The 19,352-nt window shown below is 36.9% G+C and overlaps 1 protein-coding gene across 1 annotated transcript in view; it reads left to right on the top strand.

Annotated features, from left to right (window-relative positions):
- The window catches only part of LOC129258918 (titin-like), a 292,780-nt gene that overhangs the window by 233,099 nt on the left and 40,329 nt on the right, over positions 1-19,352 (top strand). Inside the window, exons 153-176 of the mRNA XM_064097713.1 lie at positions 95-679; positions 1,106-1,408; positions 1,986-2,460; positions 3,086-3,198; positions 3,544-3,852; positions 4,195-4,482; positions 4,808-5,110; positions 5,434-5,736; positions 6,077-6,340; positions 6,601-6,885; positions 7,309-7,611; positions 8,069-8,374; positions 9,296-9,595; positions 10,495-10,606; positions 11,065-11,237; positions 11,682-11,841; positions 12,352-12,516; positions 14,889-15,019; positions 15,321-15,620; positions 16,074-16,376; positions 16,869-17,153; positions 17,771-18,058; positions 18,305-18,592; positions 18,957-19,107. Coding sequence (XP_063953783.1) covers positions 95-679; positions 1,106-1,408; positions 1,986-2,460; positions 3,086-3,198; positions 3,544-3,852; positions 4,195-4,482; positions 4,808-5,110; positions 5,434-5,736; positions 6,077-6,340; positions 6,601-6,885; positions 7,309-7,611; positions 8,069-8,374; positions 9,296-9,595; positions 10,495-10,606; positions 11,065-11,237; positions 11,682-11,841; positions 12,352-12,516; positions 14,889-15,019; positions 15,321-15,620; positions 16,074-16,376; positions 16,869-17,153; positions 17,771-18,058; positions 18,305-18,592; positions 18,957-19,107 — 6,493 coding nt within the window. The remainder of the gene's footprint in view (positions 1-94; positions 680-1,105; positions 1,409-1,985; positions 2,461-3,085; positions 3,199-3,543; positions 3,853-4,194; positions 4,483-4,807; positions 5,111-5,433; positions 5,737-6,076; positions 6,341-6,600; positions 6,886-7,308; positions 7,612-8,068; positions 8,375-9,295; positions 9,596-10,494; positions 10,607-11,064; positions 11,238-11,681; positions 11,842-12,351; positions 12,517-14,888; positions 15,020-15,320; positions 15,621-16,073; positions 16,377-16,868; positions 17,154-17,770; positions 18,059-18,304; positions 18,593-18,956; positions 19,108-19,352) is intronic.

Here is a 19,352-nt window from a genome sequence, read left to right as displayed (position 1 = left end):
AAGAACACTCTTATCATGCATTGTCAATGTGCAGACAGTTAAACCAGATAATTAAATTCAAGAATTTTAAATTTTCTATATCTATCCATCACAGTTGTACCAAAGTTCAGTGGGCGCTTTGACGAACCAATTATGGCAAAGGTTGGAGAATCCTTCCGAATTGAGGTACCCTATACTGGTATCCCGACACCTGCTGTATCATGGTCATTTGACGGCAGGCCTCTGAAACCATCAGGTCACATCAGGGTAGATACAAGTAACCGTGCATCAACAATCACTGTGAAACATGTAGAAAAGGCCAACGCAGGACGTTACACAATCAACCTGAAGAACACCGCAGGTGTTGATTCTTTGGATGTTGAGGTGCGTGTCTTTGACCGCCCTGGTCCTCCACGTGGTCCACTCGAAATTAGTAATGTCTCAGAGAACAGTGTCACCCTATCATGGAGCCCGCCCTCAGATGACGGTGGTAGTCGTATCTTTACGTATGTGGTGCAAAAGCGTGGTGAGAATGAGACAAAGTGGAAGCATGTGAACAAGGACTACATCACAGATTTAACGTACAAGGTGACAGGTCTAAAGGAGAATAAGAAGTACCAGTTCCGTGTGCTGGCTGAGAACCAGTATGGACAGAGCAAACCTCTTGAAGGTCAAAGCATCACACCTCAGGGACAATACGGTAAGTTGCTTTTTCATAGGTTATGCAGAAATTAAAATGCAACTCGGGTTACGTTTGATGACATTTCTTTCCTGCAATGGGCCCTAATCTTAATGTCTTTGTTTTTATTTACTTTCAGACAAAAGATTCTGATAAAACCTTGGACCTTTAGTATAAACTATATAGACCTCTCGATATATTCACCATCCACTGGATAGTGTTATATTGATCACAAATTTACTATTAAAAATCACAGTTCCTTTGGAAATGAAAAGTTTCTATGGATTCAAAATCATGTAAATGGATCAAATATCATAGCTGTCTCATATTTAGGATCTCAGGATATGATGTATGAAAGCATTTCAGTTGTATCTTATGGAATAAAAGTGAAAGTTTTCTTGCTCTTATATTTACATCATTCTTTTTTTTTTTTGGTAAAATTTTCAGATGTTCCTGACCCTCCATCAGCTCCTAAGGTCACCAACATTGTTGCAGACTCCGTCACGGTCACCTGGACTCCACCGTCCAATGATGGTGGTGCTCCTGTTACAGGGTACATCGTCGAGATTCGACAGACTACAAGTCCACGATGGGTCAAGGCTACACTGACCCCGACCCCAGACACAACATTCAAAGCGTCTCGGTTAATCCGAGGCACAGAGTATGAGTTCAGGATTTGCGCTGTTAACCGCGCAGGAACAGGCCGTCCAAGTGAACCGTCCAACACTGTCCTGGTGGAAGATCCACCTGGTAAGATCATATCTTCATTCAATAAGATATTGTTTGTTTCATAGTCACCATTTTCTCTCAGTAAGCAGATTAGCTTTAGCAATGTAATCTGCCCCGAGTTAAGTTGAATAAATAGACCAGCTCTACTACCCTAACTTAAGTGAATAAATATTCTTTTATGAAGATGGCCAAGACAGGGAGTACATGTTTCCCACATAAGTGCATCACTGAAATTTTGTTGCAAATATGTAGCTGTCTAATGTGACGGGAAGGGAAAGAACAATGTATTAATCGTGACCCAGAGCAAAAACTTACCATTAGAAACAATTAGTCCATCGTAGACTATTTGTAAATACAATGGAAACCCAACAACCAATGAAAGATCAAGGCACTTAAGTGCGGAAGGCATCTTAGCTATAATTTAAAGTTTGTGCATGGGAAGGGGGTGTATTTGTGATCTTGCCAAACAGTTCATATTGCATCAAGATTTTTCCAACCTATGCATCATAAAAGTTGTAAACTGTGAATTTATTGTATACCTATACTATGTTTGTATTTCATTTATTTTGATAATTTCCTGATTCCTTCTTTTAAATAGTAAAACCAAAATTCAACCTTGATGCCCGCTTTGAGAAGGTAATGACCATCCGGGCAGGCCACACATTCCGTATTGACATTCCCTACAAAGCCACTCCAACCCCAACTGTAACATGGACCCATAACAATGACACCGTCCAACGATCAACCCGTATCACCATCGACAGCAACAACTACGGTACCACTCTAACTGCAAGAACTGCCGAGAGGACAGATAGCGGTGACTATGTCATCAAGGCTTCTAATAAGGCAGGAGAGGACACTGTGACGGTGACCGTGAATGTTGTAGATAGTCCATCACCACCTCAAGGTCCTCTTACAGTTGTCAAACTCGGTAGCAATGAGGTGACCCTATCATGGAGTCCACCGCATGATGATGGTGGTAGTCCAGTTACAGGATACGTGTTGGAGAAGAGAGAGGGAGGATATGGATCGTGGACCAACGTCTCAAGTATGATCCCTGATACAAAGTTTAGGTAAGGAAGGATGATGTTATCTGCATAATCTGAAGTATTTTGAAGAAAGTATGGAATTATGCCGCACTGTTTGATGATAATAATAATAATAATAGTCAGTTCTTGTATAGTGCATAATACATTATGAATAATGTCTCTATGCGCTTCCAAAGGACTTGGATATTAATACCCCGGCTGTAGCTCAAGCAGCCTTTCCAGTGCTCGGTATTTCAAGGAATAACTTCCTTGAAGATATAGATAATTATAGTGTATTTTTTTTTTTTTTTTTAACAATATGATGATTAAGATTTATTTCACTAAACAATGAAACAGCAAGTTGTAAGCCAATTTGAACATGTAGATATTCCGGCAGCTTTGGGATTTAATTGGAAATAATTAAAAGACATGAAAATTGTGTACACTCCAAATGGAAAAATTGCTCTTACTTGGCTATGCTCTTATTATTAAAGTTATGTTACCTTTGTACGAGTTTCCTGTATGTATTATTGTTGCACAAACTACTGATAGAGTAAAAAATGTATGAAGATAAAAATGTGCCGTTTCATGGGAAGGTGTTTTCTTTATTACATTATTTAGCAACACAATATATGAATTATCTTATTCCAATCTCATTTAAATCATGCAGAGTAACCAAACTCATAGAGGATAAAGAGTACCAATTCCGTGTGAGGGCTGAGAATAAGCTAGGAGTCAGTGAACCTCTCGATGGCGAAAAGATCATTCCAAAGGGAGATTATGGTAAGGATATGTTAAAAGACATGACATTTGCTAGGATAGTATTTTTTATCAAATGCATGTTAGAACATGTTTGAGCTTATAAAAACATTCACATCAAAATATTATTTATTTTGTTCCAACACCATGGCCTTCAAAATATATTATATCAGTCACACCACTTTCCATATTCCCCAACTTCAGTGTTATGAATACATCAGATTTTTTAATAATTTCTGAAAAAATAATTGTTTGGTGTGAATTTGAAAAAGATATTTGAGGAAAATGATTTAAGGGAATGTGTGCCAGACTAATATTTCATCAAATATATATAAATATATTTATACAATTTTCTTTTTTCAAATACAGATGTCCCAGATCAGCCTGGCAAGATCAAGGTTGAGAGCATCCAACAAGACAGTGTCTCCTTGACCTGGTCCAAACCGCAGAGAGATGGTGGTGCTCCCGTCACCGGGTACATTGTGGAGAAGCGTGAAAAGGGCCAGCCAAAAGCTGGATGGAGCAAAACAAGCTTCAAACCCATCATGGATACGACTCTCAGGGTTCCACGCCTGTCTGAGGGCAAGGAATATGAGTTCCGTGTCAGCGCTGTCAACAAGGCTGGAATGAGCACTCCTGCAGCTACCGCTGCTCCCGTCATCGTAGAGAGACCTTCCTGTAAGTATCGTTGGTTCCAAAGCAGTTGTTGTGATTAGATGTAGTAGATCGCTCATATATTCTTCTTTACAATATTTTGAGCACACAATCGTATCCACAAAGAAGTTTGGTTGAAATCATCCTTCATCATTTTTAATCACAAAAATTTTACAATTTATCCTTAATCTAGCTCTGATGTTTATTCTTCTTATTCAAAAATTTCTTAGTGATTAAGTTTAAATCTCTACATTAACTGCTATGAGCACTGTGATAGCATGTCTATGTGCCTCACATAAGTATTAAAAATATGAATTCTCATTAAGAACTAACTTTTGTCTGTCTTTTTTTAATCCTAAATTACAGACGCGCCAAAGATCGACCTTGGATCCCACTTCCGTGACGTTGTTACTGTTCGTGCCGGTACCCTGTTCCATCTTGACATCCCAATCTCAGGCACTCCTACACCTACAGTCGTGTGGCTGAAGGATGACAAGCAGGTAGATGACGGAAGACGCATCAAGGCTTCTACGACTACATACAGTGCTGTCTTGACCAACAAGGAGGCCCATCGATCAGATAGTGGTTCATACACCATCAAGATTAGCAACAAAGCTGGCTCTGATACAGCAACCATCCGAGTTGCAGTTCTTGGTAAGTTTTTACATATGTACGGTGTATAAAGAAAGGGTATATTTGTGTGGGTAAATTTTTGTGGTTAAACCTTTCTCATAGGCATGAAAGCTAGTGCTTAGAGATTCAGATTTTAAGTTGGCTTCATGGTATGGGAAAATCTAAGGGTTTTGATGGAAATGAAATTGATTGGAATACTGAAGAAAAGAATTCACACAAAGTTGATTTCAGTCAAATCTGTAGTCTGAGATAAACCATAGATTCTTAAAAATCAATTGTTTTAAAAGGAAACTACCTTAAAGTCGATCCTAAATATTGTTCTACACTGTAACTCATTACATTGCAGACAAACCCTCACCACCTGAAGGTCCTATCAAGGTCACAAGCATCACTCGTGACTCGGTCACTCTGGCATGGGAACCACCTAAGGATGACGGTGGTGCTGATATCACTGGATATATCTTGGAAAAACGAGAACCAGACCAGTTCCGCTGGAGTAGAGTCACGTCCACACTGTCTAGTCCCCGGTACGCTGTTACAGGACTGAAGGATGGAAGGAGCTATTTGTTCCGTGTCCGAGCTGTTAGCAAGTATGGTGAGAGTGAACCACTTGAGACAGAGGCAGCCATCTTGATCAAGAGTGCCTTCGGTGAGGATCATTCTTCTGTATGATTGATTGTGTTAATTTCACATGGGAGATATAAACTTTATAATTCATCAATATTTATTAAATTTTTCAGATCAAATCAGTACAGATCAAAAGTATGAAGTAATAGAAATGCAATGATCTCTTAATATTTTTGTCCTTTAACAAAAAGAACACTGCACTAAAAATATTGCTCATGAACAAGACTGATAGGCACATTTCCAGTATGGTTAGGTAATTCATACATCCTAAACAGATGAAGAGATGGATAAATATTATAATTTTAATTACTGTGATCATACAAACATGATTTATATTTATTTCAGATAAACCACAAGCTCCTGGAGTTCCTAAGGCCTCCAACATCATGGATGACAGTATCACACTATCATGGCAACCACCTAAGAGTGATGGAGGAGCTGAGATATTCAACTACGTCCTGGAGATCAAAGAGACCAGAGGAACAAGGTGGTTGAGAGCTACCAGGAAACAACTGAAGAAACCCAACTTCAGAGTTACTGGACTATCCAAAGGAAGGGAGTACGAGTTCAGGGTGGCGGCTGAAAACGAGGCAGGACTAGGTGCCTTCAGTAAAACATCTGCACCCATCGTTTCCAAGGCCCCAGTTGGTAAGGATATGAGACAGATTTACATCTTGATGAATTGAAATATTTTGTATATTATGTATTTAGGGTTTGAAAGGAACAAAATAAAAACCTACTTGCAAATTACAATTTATGTATTAAAAAAACTAAGTCTTCAAACCTAAGACACTCATTCATATCTAAACAACATTTGAGATGCAGCAGGAACTATGACGTTGCAACATTGATCCTGCAGCAGTATTTCTTTGTTAACCCATACTTGCAAGAACAATCATTGATGCTTAATGCATTGTAAATGGACTCCTATCATGAATGTGTTCATGAAGTGAGTTTAAGCCTTCTTTACATCTCCTTTGCTTTCCAGAACTTGCTGAGTTCATTGAGCCCCTCAAGGATGTCTCCACCAAGGCTGGCAAGACAGTGACTTTGGAATGCCGCATCTCCAACCCCAAGGCAGAGGTCAAGTGGATGAAGGATGGTTTCCAACTCTTTGGTTACGACCGCGTCAATGAGATCAAGGAAGGCCAACGTCGAGCCCTCACTCTCCGCAATGTAGGAGAAAGAGATACAGGAAAATACACATGCGAGTGTGGAAAGCAATCAACCTCTTGCTGGCTCTCTGTGAAAGGTTTGTCAAAAAAATCTCTGTTTATTTATGTAATTTGAAACAGACATTAAGAAAAATTCTGAGATTCATTAAAGTTCCAAATTCATGTTGGAGATAAGGATGTGAATATGCACAGAGTACTTTAAGAAAAAAATTTATTCAAATAGATGTTTCTAGTTAAATAACTGAGATAATGTGATACAAGACCCGATTTGAATTAAAAATCATCAGAGCACAAATCAGCTTCTTATAATTGAACCATGTCTTCTCTTTCTAATCAGAACCACCTACAATCGATGTCAAAGCATACAAGGATGTTGTCATCGTCAAAACCGGCAACACTCTACGCCTCCTTGTGCCGTACACCGGATGCCCCACGCCAAAGGTTGAATGGCATCGCCATGATACCCGTATTAGTGAGGACACCAGGACACACATAGAGACAAGGGACAACCGCACTCAGCTGGTCATCAGGAACTGTGTCCGTGGCGACACTGGCAAGTACAGCATTACAATGACCAATGATGCTGGACATGAGACAGCAGTCATCCGCGTGAATGTCATTGGTATGTTTGTCAGGTTTTTTATTGCTATTTGGTAGTATAAATGGAATACCTTTTTTCTTGGAATGACCAAAGAAGACTTTTAAACATATTGAGATGATAATGAGGCTTATGTGATAATGCAGGAAACTTAATTTAATAGCAAGCCAAGTGTAAATCTCCTAATAAAGCGCAATAGGGCATTGTAAGACAGTTGTAATTGAATGTTGCATTCAAATGCAAATCAACTACAAATCCGCTTTGAATTAGAGAACTTGATTTTGAATTGAACGCAAGTTTCATGTAATGTCCCATAAGAGTGATGTTATTGATAAAATTGTAGTGAAATATTAGTCATGAATATACTAATTTAGGTTAACTGTACATCATATTTACTTTCTCATTTCAATGGCAAAACAAAATTCTGCATTACCTCTGTTATATCAGATGTACCTGGCCCACCAACTGGCCCACTCAAGATCACCGATGTTGGCCGACACTCTGTGAGCTTATCCTGGGAACCTCCAAAGGATGATGGCGGCTCGCCCATTCAGTCCTATACCGTTGAACAGCGTGAGGCTAACCGTAGAATGTGGACTTCGGTCTCCAACTATGTGTCTCATGTTCCGTTCACGGTCTCAGGGCTGAGCGAGAAGGTGGAGTATGAATTCCGTGTTTGCGCTGAGAACATCAATGGGGTTGGACCACCTCTTCACGGCATTGAACCAGTGGTCATCGTTGCTCCATTCTGTAAGTTTCAATTTAGATTTTTTTCACTAAAGCTTGTGGACAAGTTCTATAAAAGTTAGATGATGTGAATTACATCAAACTATCATGATAAATATCAAGATAACCTTTTTTTCATATGATTTTACATTGGTTGATTTATTTATGAGAATTTGAATATTGCAATGGGATAATATTATGCCCCTCTCTCTCATTAGAACAATTTTTTTTTTACTTAATAAGGACATTCTTTTTTAGATCTAATAATTGTCTTAAGAGAGCTGTAGGCCTTTATGAAGAATATGTCCTCGATATTTGCCGTCCCCTTCAATGCTTGCAATGATATTGTAAGTAATAATAAACGATTTGAATCCCACCCCTTTATGCCATCATCATTCTGTCACTTTTACGAAGTAGAGAAAAATTGTGGTTTCATTTTATCGTATCACTTTCTTTGATGACTTCATCCGTTTTTCTGTAGCTGTGCCCACACCACCCGGCAAGCCAGAAATCAGCAATGTCCAGCGTGACCGCATGACATTGACCTGGTCAGAACCCAGCCATGATGGTGGTAAGCCCATCCAAGGCTACATCATCGAACGCCGGGAGAACTTCGGCAACCAGTGGAACAGAGTCAACCGTGATCTCATCAAGGATACCACTTTCACAATCAAGGGTCTGACAGAAGGCAATAACTATGAGTTCCGTATCAGTGCGGTCAATGACACAGGCATTGGTAACCCAAGTGAAATCTCTGCTCCTCCTAGACTTGCAAGATCCCCAGCAGGTAAGTGCGATTGATCTTCAATCATCTTAAAATTTATGTACATTTGTTTATTGAGGAGTAAATGTAAAATGCCTTATTTTACCAAGATTCTATGCTTTTATCTCAATAACAAGTTTTTAATTTTACCGATCCTTTGAGATGAATAGTACCCTTTAAATTTATTTTCAATGCCGGATGACACTATCTATTTCCTTATAATGTGTTGGACAATATTTTTTTTGTCTTTGGACAGGGTGTTTATTCTCTCAGCTATTCATCAACATATAATGTATATTTTATTATTTTATTTTGTTGTCTTTGACCCTATGTGTATTAATGATTTCATAATAAAATTTACCTCTGAAATAAACATATTGATTTTTAAATAAGCAACTGGGTTTATGAAACTTTTCACAAATGTTTATAAAGATAATCAGCTTTAGCATTAAGAATCAGTACATAATATCCATACAATTGTTGCTTATTGATATGGTGCCAGACAGTCTGTATGTACCGTGAGCCTATTGTATTCAGTAAAAGCATTAATGCAATGGGATTTGCCTAACAACATTATTTTATCAATTCAATTATATGGTTGAGTGCTGTGTTTGAATATATGTACATTGTATGTAAGGCCTTCTGTTAAGGAGGTGTGTAATTGAAGGCTGTCATTTGAGGAATTCCAAGCATTAACTTTCTTTAAAGTACCTGGGATCTGAGAAGTTGAAATCTTACTTGTTGGAAATAAAAAAAAAAAATTTACTCGATTGCAGCTTTTAATATATCGCTTCAGTGATATGCTTGATGATTGTTATAATGTAGTCGATGTTTTTACTCTGTGATTTACAGTCTTTACTATTCGGTTTATCTGATCAGATGTTCGAGATTCTGTATGATTATTGTACTTGTGATGGATGAATACTTTGTTATATCTTTCTGCAGGCCGACCCACACCACCTGGACCTCCCATCATCGGTGACATCAGTGCTACCTCAGTCAGCCTCTCCTGGTCGCTGCCATCGACTGATGGTGGTAGCGAGATCACCCACTACACCGTCGAGCGCAGGCTAAGAGGTTCCTACATGTGGACCGACAGGACAGTGGTTCATAACACAAGCTGTTCCGTCAACGACCTCGTGGAGGATAAGGAGTATACGTTCAGGGTGAGGGCTGTTAATGCTGCTGGCAATGAGAGTGATCCAAGCAGGGCGTCGGAGTCATTCGTGGCTGAATCACAGCTGCGTAAGTATACCAAATTGTCTCAATCATACATTTTCAATTGAAAAGAGTATCATCCGAGATTATGGAAGACTTTTTTACACCATTTCCCTTCCTCTGGCAGATGTTTCTGATACAATCCATATAATGCCAAAATAACAATATGAAAACTGATTTCACTAGGAATTTATGAACAAAAATGTGATATCCTAATTGAGGGGGAGTTGGGTCACTCTAGTCATCTCCTAGGGAATGTCTTGCTTTTATCAATAAGAGCAATAGTCTATTGTCATTAATAGTTTACAGTTGTCTAGTAGAAACGGTCATGTAACTTATCCCAGCTTGATAATGAAAGACAGGTGTAATCTTGAGATGTGTTCGGTCACTGACCCCTTTCTTTTAAGAATCTTTGAATCATATGAATTGGACTTTGAACCGATGAGTCAACAAACAGTCCTAAGCTTTTTACACAAAGACACTCAGCTGGAAGTTTTATTTACTTTTTTCAGTTTTCCCATTCATCTTTATTTGTTGAAATTTTATGAAGAAAGAGACTACAGCCTGTCCTTTCCTACAATTCAAAGACTACTCCCCTTTTAGCTGTACAAAACCATATATTTTTGGATTGTCCTGCAATGTTGACCAGCACATCCTCAACTAGCATGTGAATGCCAGTGCAACTTATAATGAAAGGTGAATTATCAGTTATAAAGCTTCTTTGTGCTTGATTGTTTTCAAATGGCTAATTTTCAGGACTGTCATTTTTTTTTCACAATTTCACTTCCAATTGTGGATGAGTAATTATCATATTTTCTTAAAATAGTTTTCTTCAAAGAAAGTAAACTTGAACCCTTAATTTTCACTAGGTTTAGTCAGATCTTAAAATAATTACCATGGTTTCTGTTACTTTTATCCCCTGACAGCTGGAGCAGCCCCGTCAATCCAGATGGAGATTCAGAACACCATGGTACCAGAGGGACAGACTGGCATGTTCAGCTGCAAGATCTCTGGCTCTCCAAAGCCAAAGGTTTCCTGGTAAGCCAAGTAGACTATAGCTGAACTTGATAGAATTTAAAAAACAAATAGAAATATTAAACAGTTATATCATGGGAAGAAAAATATGTAATGTTGCTAGATGAATATTCTTGCATAGAAATATTCAAGCAATATATTTTGTTAAAAAGGACCTACCTATTCATTATGTTTGTGCTTCCTACACATCATCTAGCATAGGTTTATAAGTATGAATACCCTGTCGTTGTATGTCTGAACAGGTTATAAATGTGGACAAGTCGGCAATTTCAAGAAACTTTGCAAGCAATGTTTACTAAATTGTTGAGAAATATTCTGATGGAAACTGTTCCAAACAAATTTTATAAGTCTGTGCTCCTCAATGCATATATTTTGTGAAAAATTGAGAAGAGGACGTCTAAGTATTCCTAGGTGTCCGGACGTCTATCTCACTATTCTACGTTTTTGTTTCCCTTTTCAAGGGTCCATCATGGCAGGGAGCTGATGACAGGTCGAAAGTACAACATCACTGAAGAGAATGATGTCTACAGGATAATTGTCACCTCTGTCACTGACTACGAAACTGGCATGTACACCATCATTGCCAAGAACAAACATGGCTCAGTCAGATCATCTGCAGAGTTGCTCATCCAGAGTAAGAATTCACATGAAATACTCTATCTCTCCTCTCTCACACATATACACTCACACACACACACCATCATGCCCACCCTCGTTCGCACACGCACATACTATCTCTCTGCGCCTAATTTATGCCAATCTGTCCCCATCTCTCTGTGGTACACATTGGCTCAGCAGTTTTGAACATTATGATCACCTTCCATAACCCACATATAATTAAAGAATTGAATTATGTAATTATATATCAGTACCTGTTGTTGAGTAATGGTAAATCCAATGAATATTTGATTTAAAATTGTTCATTCAAATCAGTTATACACTATTAAATTTTCTATGAATTTACCACCTCTTCCTCCTTATTTTGTCATGTGCGGTTTGTTGGTCACATTTCTCATATCAATTTCAATAGTTTAAATTGTGGTATTCAACATATCCGATATTTTCTATTCCATATCAGGACCACCTCAACTTAGCATTGACCGTCATCTCCAAGATCTATCAGTCAGAGCTGGACAGGAAATCCACATTCCGGTCACACTGACCTATGGAACACCCAAACCAACATTCACATGGCGCAGACAAGATGGCGAAGTTCTTGACACACGTGGACGCTACAGGTAATAGAAAAAGTCTTCCCTCCGAAGGATCTTCAGTATGATTACATATTGTATTACTTATTTCTCTGTGGTAGCTTTATATTTGTTCATATCATTGAATTTTTTTTTTTTTTATTGAATAAAAGTGTTTATGATAAAAAACGTCTCCTGCAAACCATGAGAGGAAGATATTGATTCTAAATAGTACAGTGATTTGTACAGCATTTCAGGAAATATTTACAAAAATATCATGAGTATATTAAATGAAGACTATTAAATTCTTATCATCTCTTATTTCTATAGACCTTGCCATAGATTAAATGAGTGATTAACAATAGTCAAATAAAGTCTTTTCATACTGTAACAACTCTTTTGATACTTTTTTCATTAAAATGAGTTTGTATGCAGTATGATAGAGGGCTGTACAGATTAGAGAAGAATAAAGACTAAGTGTTTCATTCAGAATAATTTTGATTTGATTCACTTATAAAGAGTTCATCCATCCATAATGTAAACATTCGCTTTTCACAGCACGAAAGAGAAAGGACATGTTCATGACTTTGAGCTTCCAGATCTGGGAGAGGATAAATATCCTCTCTCAGGATTCTACACGCTCAAGACAGAGAAGCTGATAAGAGAGCCCGGATGTGGGACAGTTTGGGCCAACTCTAACTTACTCTCATCAAAGAAACTGAGGCATAGACACATTTCTTTCTATTCTGTGTTCTTATCGCTGCATACTTCACCATATTTATCCAACGTTCAGCTTCGTTTAATGTTTATTGATATGAAGACAATTTGAAAAAAACACCTGGCTTCTTAGTTGTATGATTCCAACTTTTCCTTATTGCTTTAGCCATGTATTGTTTATTTTTATTTGTGTGTGAATGATCTAATTTGTCCAGTCGTGACGGTACAATTTCAGTAATCTATTTCTTCTTGTTTTTAAATAAACTGTGATAAAAGGGTTTATGCAATATAAATTACATGCATAGAAATTATGCAAATTGTAATATAATGATTTAGACATTACCAATAATAAAGATGATATCTTAACAGATTAGTTCCAAGTGTTCAATTCAATATGTCTTCATATCAAGCTATTATCTGCCTCATGGATTTTCGTTTTCTGTGAATTGAAATAATCATACAGTTGCTAACTAAATAACACTATCTATTCCATTTTACAGGCTGAATTAGTGTTGGCATTTAACAAACTGGATTTTATGCTGGAGCCCATGGGCTACACTAATGCAATAATAATAATGATCATCTTTATTTATCGCTATGTGTTTCTCATTTTGTTTTGTAGAAAAAAAAAGTTTACAAATGTATTCTGTTTTCTTGATGCTTGATATCAAAAGCAAACTTAATCATTTTAATTTAAGCAAATATAGTGTCAACTTATTTGTTCTCTATGCCCTGTACTTGTATTTGGCATACATTAAATATGAATTGATAATGATATTTTGTCGTTGATTTTCAACAAGTTTCAAATATAAGCGTACAAATATATAGAAAAGAAATATGTTTGTAAACTGACAGTTTCATATCAATTATATTTGTGTATCAAATATTCAGGCTATTGACATACTAATCAATATGGCTTTAACAGTTTTTAAAGCAAAAATGATGTTTCATAACAAAACGTTTTTGTGCTGGTATTTAATATGCAGATTTTATCATATATTCATTCATACCATACATATATATTTATCCAGCTGTTTGATCATCAAGACTATAGATTCAATTTCTTTAGCATTTTCATGATGTTGCTAACTCTTTGTTTCAGAACTTATTTATACGCACCGTTTTCATGTGTGGGCAACATAAAATGTCCAGTATTGAAATCATTATCATCTTGTAAATGATAGGTGCATGAATAGTACATTGAGTTCTATGCAGACCTAGTTTTTATATTCTGTTGACAGATATGTATTAGAATGCTTTATTTCCAAAGTCAATCCATCATAGAATATAGTTTAGTACACATGTGTATGTTCGTATAGTTTAGGTGATAATAGATATATATATAATATATAAATGCTATGTTAAATCATGCAATCCTCTTAATGTATTGCATTTTGTTTGGGGTGTAGGAAGATAACTTTAGATATCATTCATGTTTAATTGAACTATGAGATCTTGAAATATAAATATAAACTTTGAAAATATATTGTTATGACATTTTTGTAAATTTGATATAGTCTTCACAGATATAAAGAACTTTTTTTTTATTATTCACCAAAAACAAACACAATAAGATTTGACTTTCGAAAAAGCAAAATGAAAAGCATGAGTGAGAATGAGAAAGTAGATTTCAGCAAATATTAGCATTTATATGAATATCAAATTTATTTGAGGTTATATCACATTAAGTACAGCTTGAAATGGAAGCTTACTGGCATGATGTCATTAGCCCGCTTTTTTACTTCGAAAATTGATCAAGCATTATTTTAGAATGAAAAAATAAAAAGGTTGAATGAAAAACGCATTTTCTCATAACGAAGGTTTCTGGGCTGTTTTCAGGAGTTAAGCTGTTTTTGGAAATACATAGCTGGAAAGTACTGTGTATGACTTAAATGTCCAGAAAATAGCTGCAGAAATTCTGGACAAAAATGGCATGTGCTTATAGTGTGATATAAATAGTAATACATGTATAATCATCTGGGTTTTCTTAAATATAGTTGTAGCTTGTTAGTGTATTTTGAATAGTGTAATGTTTTATCATTAATAGAAAGGTAATAGTGCTCGCTTCTGAATACGGGGAGAACAAAATGAAAATGTATCATCTCTGGAACTGCTTGAAATTGAATAATTATTCTTGCTTATCACATTTGCAGATCCTTCCAGAAGATTTTCATTATGCAAATTAATGCTTCCATGCAACAATTATGAGATATAGAAATTTACTTAAAAGTTCTCAGTGCCATTTCCTATCCCCTTCTAAGTATGTTGTCAATAGTGAATTGTATTTCTTACCTCTTAGCGACATAGGTATATGATATAATGTATATAAAGAGAAACATATTAGTAATGGATTTACTAAACTATGTTTTCTATTACAGGGTAAATGTGGTTGGAGGAATTGCTGAGTTATATGTCAAGGATGCAGAGAGAGAGGACTCCGGTACTTACACACTGGAAGCAATTAATGACCTTGGAAGACACTCCATTACAGCGAGGGTCAATGTACTAGGTAAGGTCAAATAAATGTGAGGCGGTAATTTGTTGATTGTTCATGTTTCAGTTAAGAGTAGAAAATTAAGTTGGAATTGTGTCAAAGATCTTGCTTTACAGGCTACAACAATGAAGTAGAAGCAATATATAGAAGGAAAGGTCAAGCAGTTGGATGGTTCACAAGACGAATGTGAAGAAAAAAACATTTTTTTAACTGTAAAGATAAATTAGTTAAATCTTTAGGATTTCTTGCTATAAATTAATCATTATATGGATGCATGAATGTTGTTGCAAACTCTACCTGCTTTGGCTATGTATAGATCGACCTGGACCTCCACAGGGACCAATCTCGATCCAGTCTATCACCAAGAACTCTGCCTCCTTCACCTGGACCCCGCCCCGTGACGATGGTGGTGCACCCATCCAACGTTACCAAGTCTCCATCCGAGAGTCAAATCGTGCGCACTGGCAGCCTCTCGGCACTTCATTGCTGCCGAACTTCACAGCCAAGAGCCTGAAGGACAATACCCATTACGTACTGAGAGTGACGGCTGAGAACCAGTATGGCACTAGCATGCCTCTTGAGATCAGGGAAGCTATCCTTGTCAAGAGTCCATTCGGTAAATTTTGATTCTAAGTTTCATTTAAAAATCACTTTGCTTTGACTTTGTTGTTTTATTAATATGATATAGAAAACTTGGGATAGGTTGTTATTCAATGGTATCTTCAGTACAAGAACAATACCTTCGATAAGGAATATTCTTGTAGGGCACATCACTCCAATATCACCAAACTGAAACAGCAACTCCTTCAACAACAACTTGCAAGTCACTGGGGATTTCCTAGAAATAGTACATGTATCTTCATTTTAATAGAGTCGACATTCATTTTGTGTATAATCCAAAAGATTAAACATGTAGAATAATCACTTGCAAAATGCATTTTTTCATTTATGTTCTAAGAACGGAAAATAGGGTAAAATTTTTATATGTATTTATGTCAAATATATCATCATAAACCTAAATCAAAATTGTATTAGTTATCGAAAATCAATTTTTTTAATATCATCGCAGACCCACCAAGTGCTCCAGGCAGGCCAACCATCAGCAACATCCAACGTGACTCTGTCCATGTCTCCTGGACCGCTCCATCATCTGATGGAGGTTCTCCAATCACAAGCTACATCATTGAGAGACGTGATACCACCAGTCAGCGATGGATCCAGGCCAATCACGAGCCTGTCACAACCACCAGTCATACTCTTATCAACCTCAGGGAAGATACAGAGTACGAGTTCAGGGTCATGGCTGAGAACAGCATGGGAGCTAGTGTGCCTTCAACTGTGTCTCAGAGGGTGATCGTCAGAGATCCAATCGGTAGGTTTGTTTCATTCAACTCAATTTAATCAAGATCATTTGAAAAGTATCACATATTGATGACCAAAGTAGTAATAGAGTTCAAGAAAAACTCATCCTTTATGCTGTTGTTCCCACGCTTTAAGAATTATTTCTGGTGGTTCTGCAGTGGACGTTTCCAAAAAAGAACTGAAGATTTACCCAAATACTAGGAAATCATGCAGCTCCCAAATTTTTAAGAGAAAGTGTTAAAATGAATGAGGTTTAAGATTATTTACAATGATATAATAAGATCACGTTGAAAGTGTTAGATAGTGTTAGCTAGATGCATTGTTGGTAAAAGCTACATCATTGATAATCTCATCTGTCTATTGCAAGTTTTGTCTCATTTGCATTATTTTATCAAATTCATTAGGGAAACCTTGTAACCAAATGGTAAGTTTATGGGGATTATGAATGCAAAATTCAAATGATAACCCAAGCGTATCTTTCTTCCATTTTTCCATTTTACAGATACAGTACCTCCACAGTTTGTCAGCAAACCTCAGAATGCTCATATTGCCGAGGGCAAGAGCGTGACTGTGACATGTCAAGTCAGTGGTTACCCAGCTCCAGAGGTAAGATGGTACCGCCTGGGTCGTGAGATCGTCCATGGTCGCAAGTTCCAGATTGGTGGGGATGGTAACATCCACACCCTTACTGCTAACCAACTCTTCTCAGAAGATGTGGGAGAGATCTCAGTCACTGCTACCAACAAGGGTGGAACCATCACTGCTGCCTTTGGACTCAATGTGCTTGGTAAGTTCAAACATAATGTTACTTTCAGAAATATAAAACTTTTGAAACTGATTTCAAGTAAAAAAGGAAAATCCACTTACCCACAGATATTCCTATACATCCCTACCCACAACAATCCCAATCCTTAATGTACATGAATAATAATGTAGTTTTACAGTACTAAGGGATTAGCAACAAACAATTATAGGAATGTTTGAAGTCAAGCATATTATGAAATATCAAATTAAAAGTATAAATTTAATGAAAAAAACATAAAAACAGTTGAAAAAAATTTTAAGTTAAATTCATGTTAATTTAGATTAAACCTTGAAGAGAGAGTTAAGAAGAAGATGAAATGATGATGATATAATGAAAATACATGATACCCGTGTCCTGGACTAGACTAGCTGAGGAAGGAAAGGCAATTGGTCTATTGCAGAAAGTTTTGTATATAAATGATAGTCCTAAATGGGTACTTTAAATTATTTGATAAATTATTTGAAAGTCGAGTTGCATTTAATTGCAACTTTTTCTGCACTGGCTCCTAGAGAAATTATCTAAAAGTAGCTACTTTCAGCAGTGGATGGATAAATTCAGCTCTAATTAATTCCCTGTATCTCTTTTTTCAATGTAATTAGTCATGCCCAAGCTTAGCCTACCACCCAGACTCCGCACACCGATCCACTGTCTCCTTGGCGAATACATCATGCTCAAGGTACCCTTCAGTGGCGTGCCCAGACCGAGCCTCAGGTGGGACAGAGATGGTGTGGATGTGGTGGACGGAGGTCGCTTTGAGATCAAGAATACACCTCATGATACCACACTCATCATACGTGGAATCACCAAGGAAGATGCTGGAAAGTACAGCGTGGTGGCTTCTAATGAACTGGGTCATGATACCTGCTCCATTCAAGTCAATATTCTAAGTAAGTAAACGGCACTTACTGATTTTACGTGATTATAGTATTGAAGATTAATTGCAATTAGTATGTCATTCTAACTATGCGTTTAAACTTGTTTGACAGAAGCCGTAGGTTGCTGAGAATCCAGTAATATCTATTCAGCAAGGAAATGTATCTTATCTTAGTAATTAGTTGCATTTGCAAGAACATTTTCTTTTCTCTAGTTATCTTTCAGTTGGTAAATAATTTGATTGTAATTATCTCTTTTAGGACACCCTGATCCTCCTCGCAACCTTGAGTGCCTGGAGATCACCTCAGAAGCCATCCGCCTGTCCTGGAACCCACCCATCTACGATGGAGGTTCGAACATCACTACGTACATGGTGGAGAAACGAGAGGTCGGTGTCCTCACCTGGGCCAGGGTCATCAGCTCCAAGAACACCCAGCACACTGTTATCAACCTCCGTCCAGATACACAGTATCAGTTCAGGATTACTGCCTTCAACATGTATGGAGCCAGCGAGCCTTGTGAAGCTACCGCTGTAGTCTGCACAAAATGTAAGTAAGCTTCCTCAACATCAAAAAATCAAAAGGCATACTTCAAAGTTTATTTTGAATTACGATTCAAATAATTTGTCCTGTTTAGTATGCTTTTGATATCAAATACTTTAACAGTAACTTGTTTCATGTGTATAACTCTTAGGTATAGAATTCCTTAAAAGCGACCCCTTTAGAAGGTTATTTATAGAGAATTGCACCATTTTTTTCATTAGTTACTTTCCAATAAAGTCAATACAAAAATACCATTCCTGCAATATGTTTATACAGTTATTTTGTCTTATTTAAATACAAGTATTAATTCACATCTAGTAGCATAATTAGTTTAAAAATATATTTCAACCTTTTATGTCCACCATATTAGCATCCAAGCCTGGAAGACCGCAGTTCGAGGACTATGAAGGAAAGCGTCGCTTCTATGACTCACTTGTTGACTTTGACAGAGGTCCTCATCCGTTTGTCAACAGGACAGGTTCCATTTATGATTACTACCAGATTCTGGAAGAACTTGGAAGGTATGAAACAATTTGGATATTTCTTGTGTTATATTGAAATTAATGATCAAAATTGTTAAAGAAGTAATGATATACTCATTAATTAAGAGTCATAAGGAAATATAGGAAATGTCAATTTTGAAATATTTTTTACTTCAGATATTTCATTTGACAATCTTTGATGATAAATAATATTTGTTGTATTTCTAAAATAAACTAGTAGTAAATGAGCTACAGTATATGTTCATATGTATACAAACCCTTTT

Source organism: Lytechinus pictus, chromosome 1 (assembly GCF_037042905.1).
Source record: "Lytechinus pictus isolate F3 Inbred chromosome 1, Lp3.0, whole genome shotgun sequence".
Lineage (NCBI taxonomy): Eukaryota > Metazoa > Echinodermata > Echinoidea > Temnopleuroida > Toxopneustidae > Lytechinus > Lytechinus pictus.
Note: the sequence above shows the minus strand (reverse complement) of the source record. Positions and strands in the feature narration are given on the sequence as shown.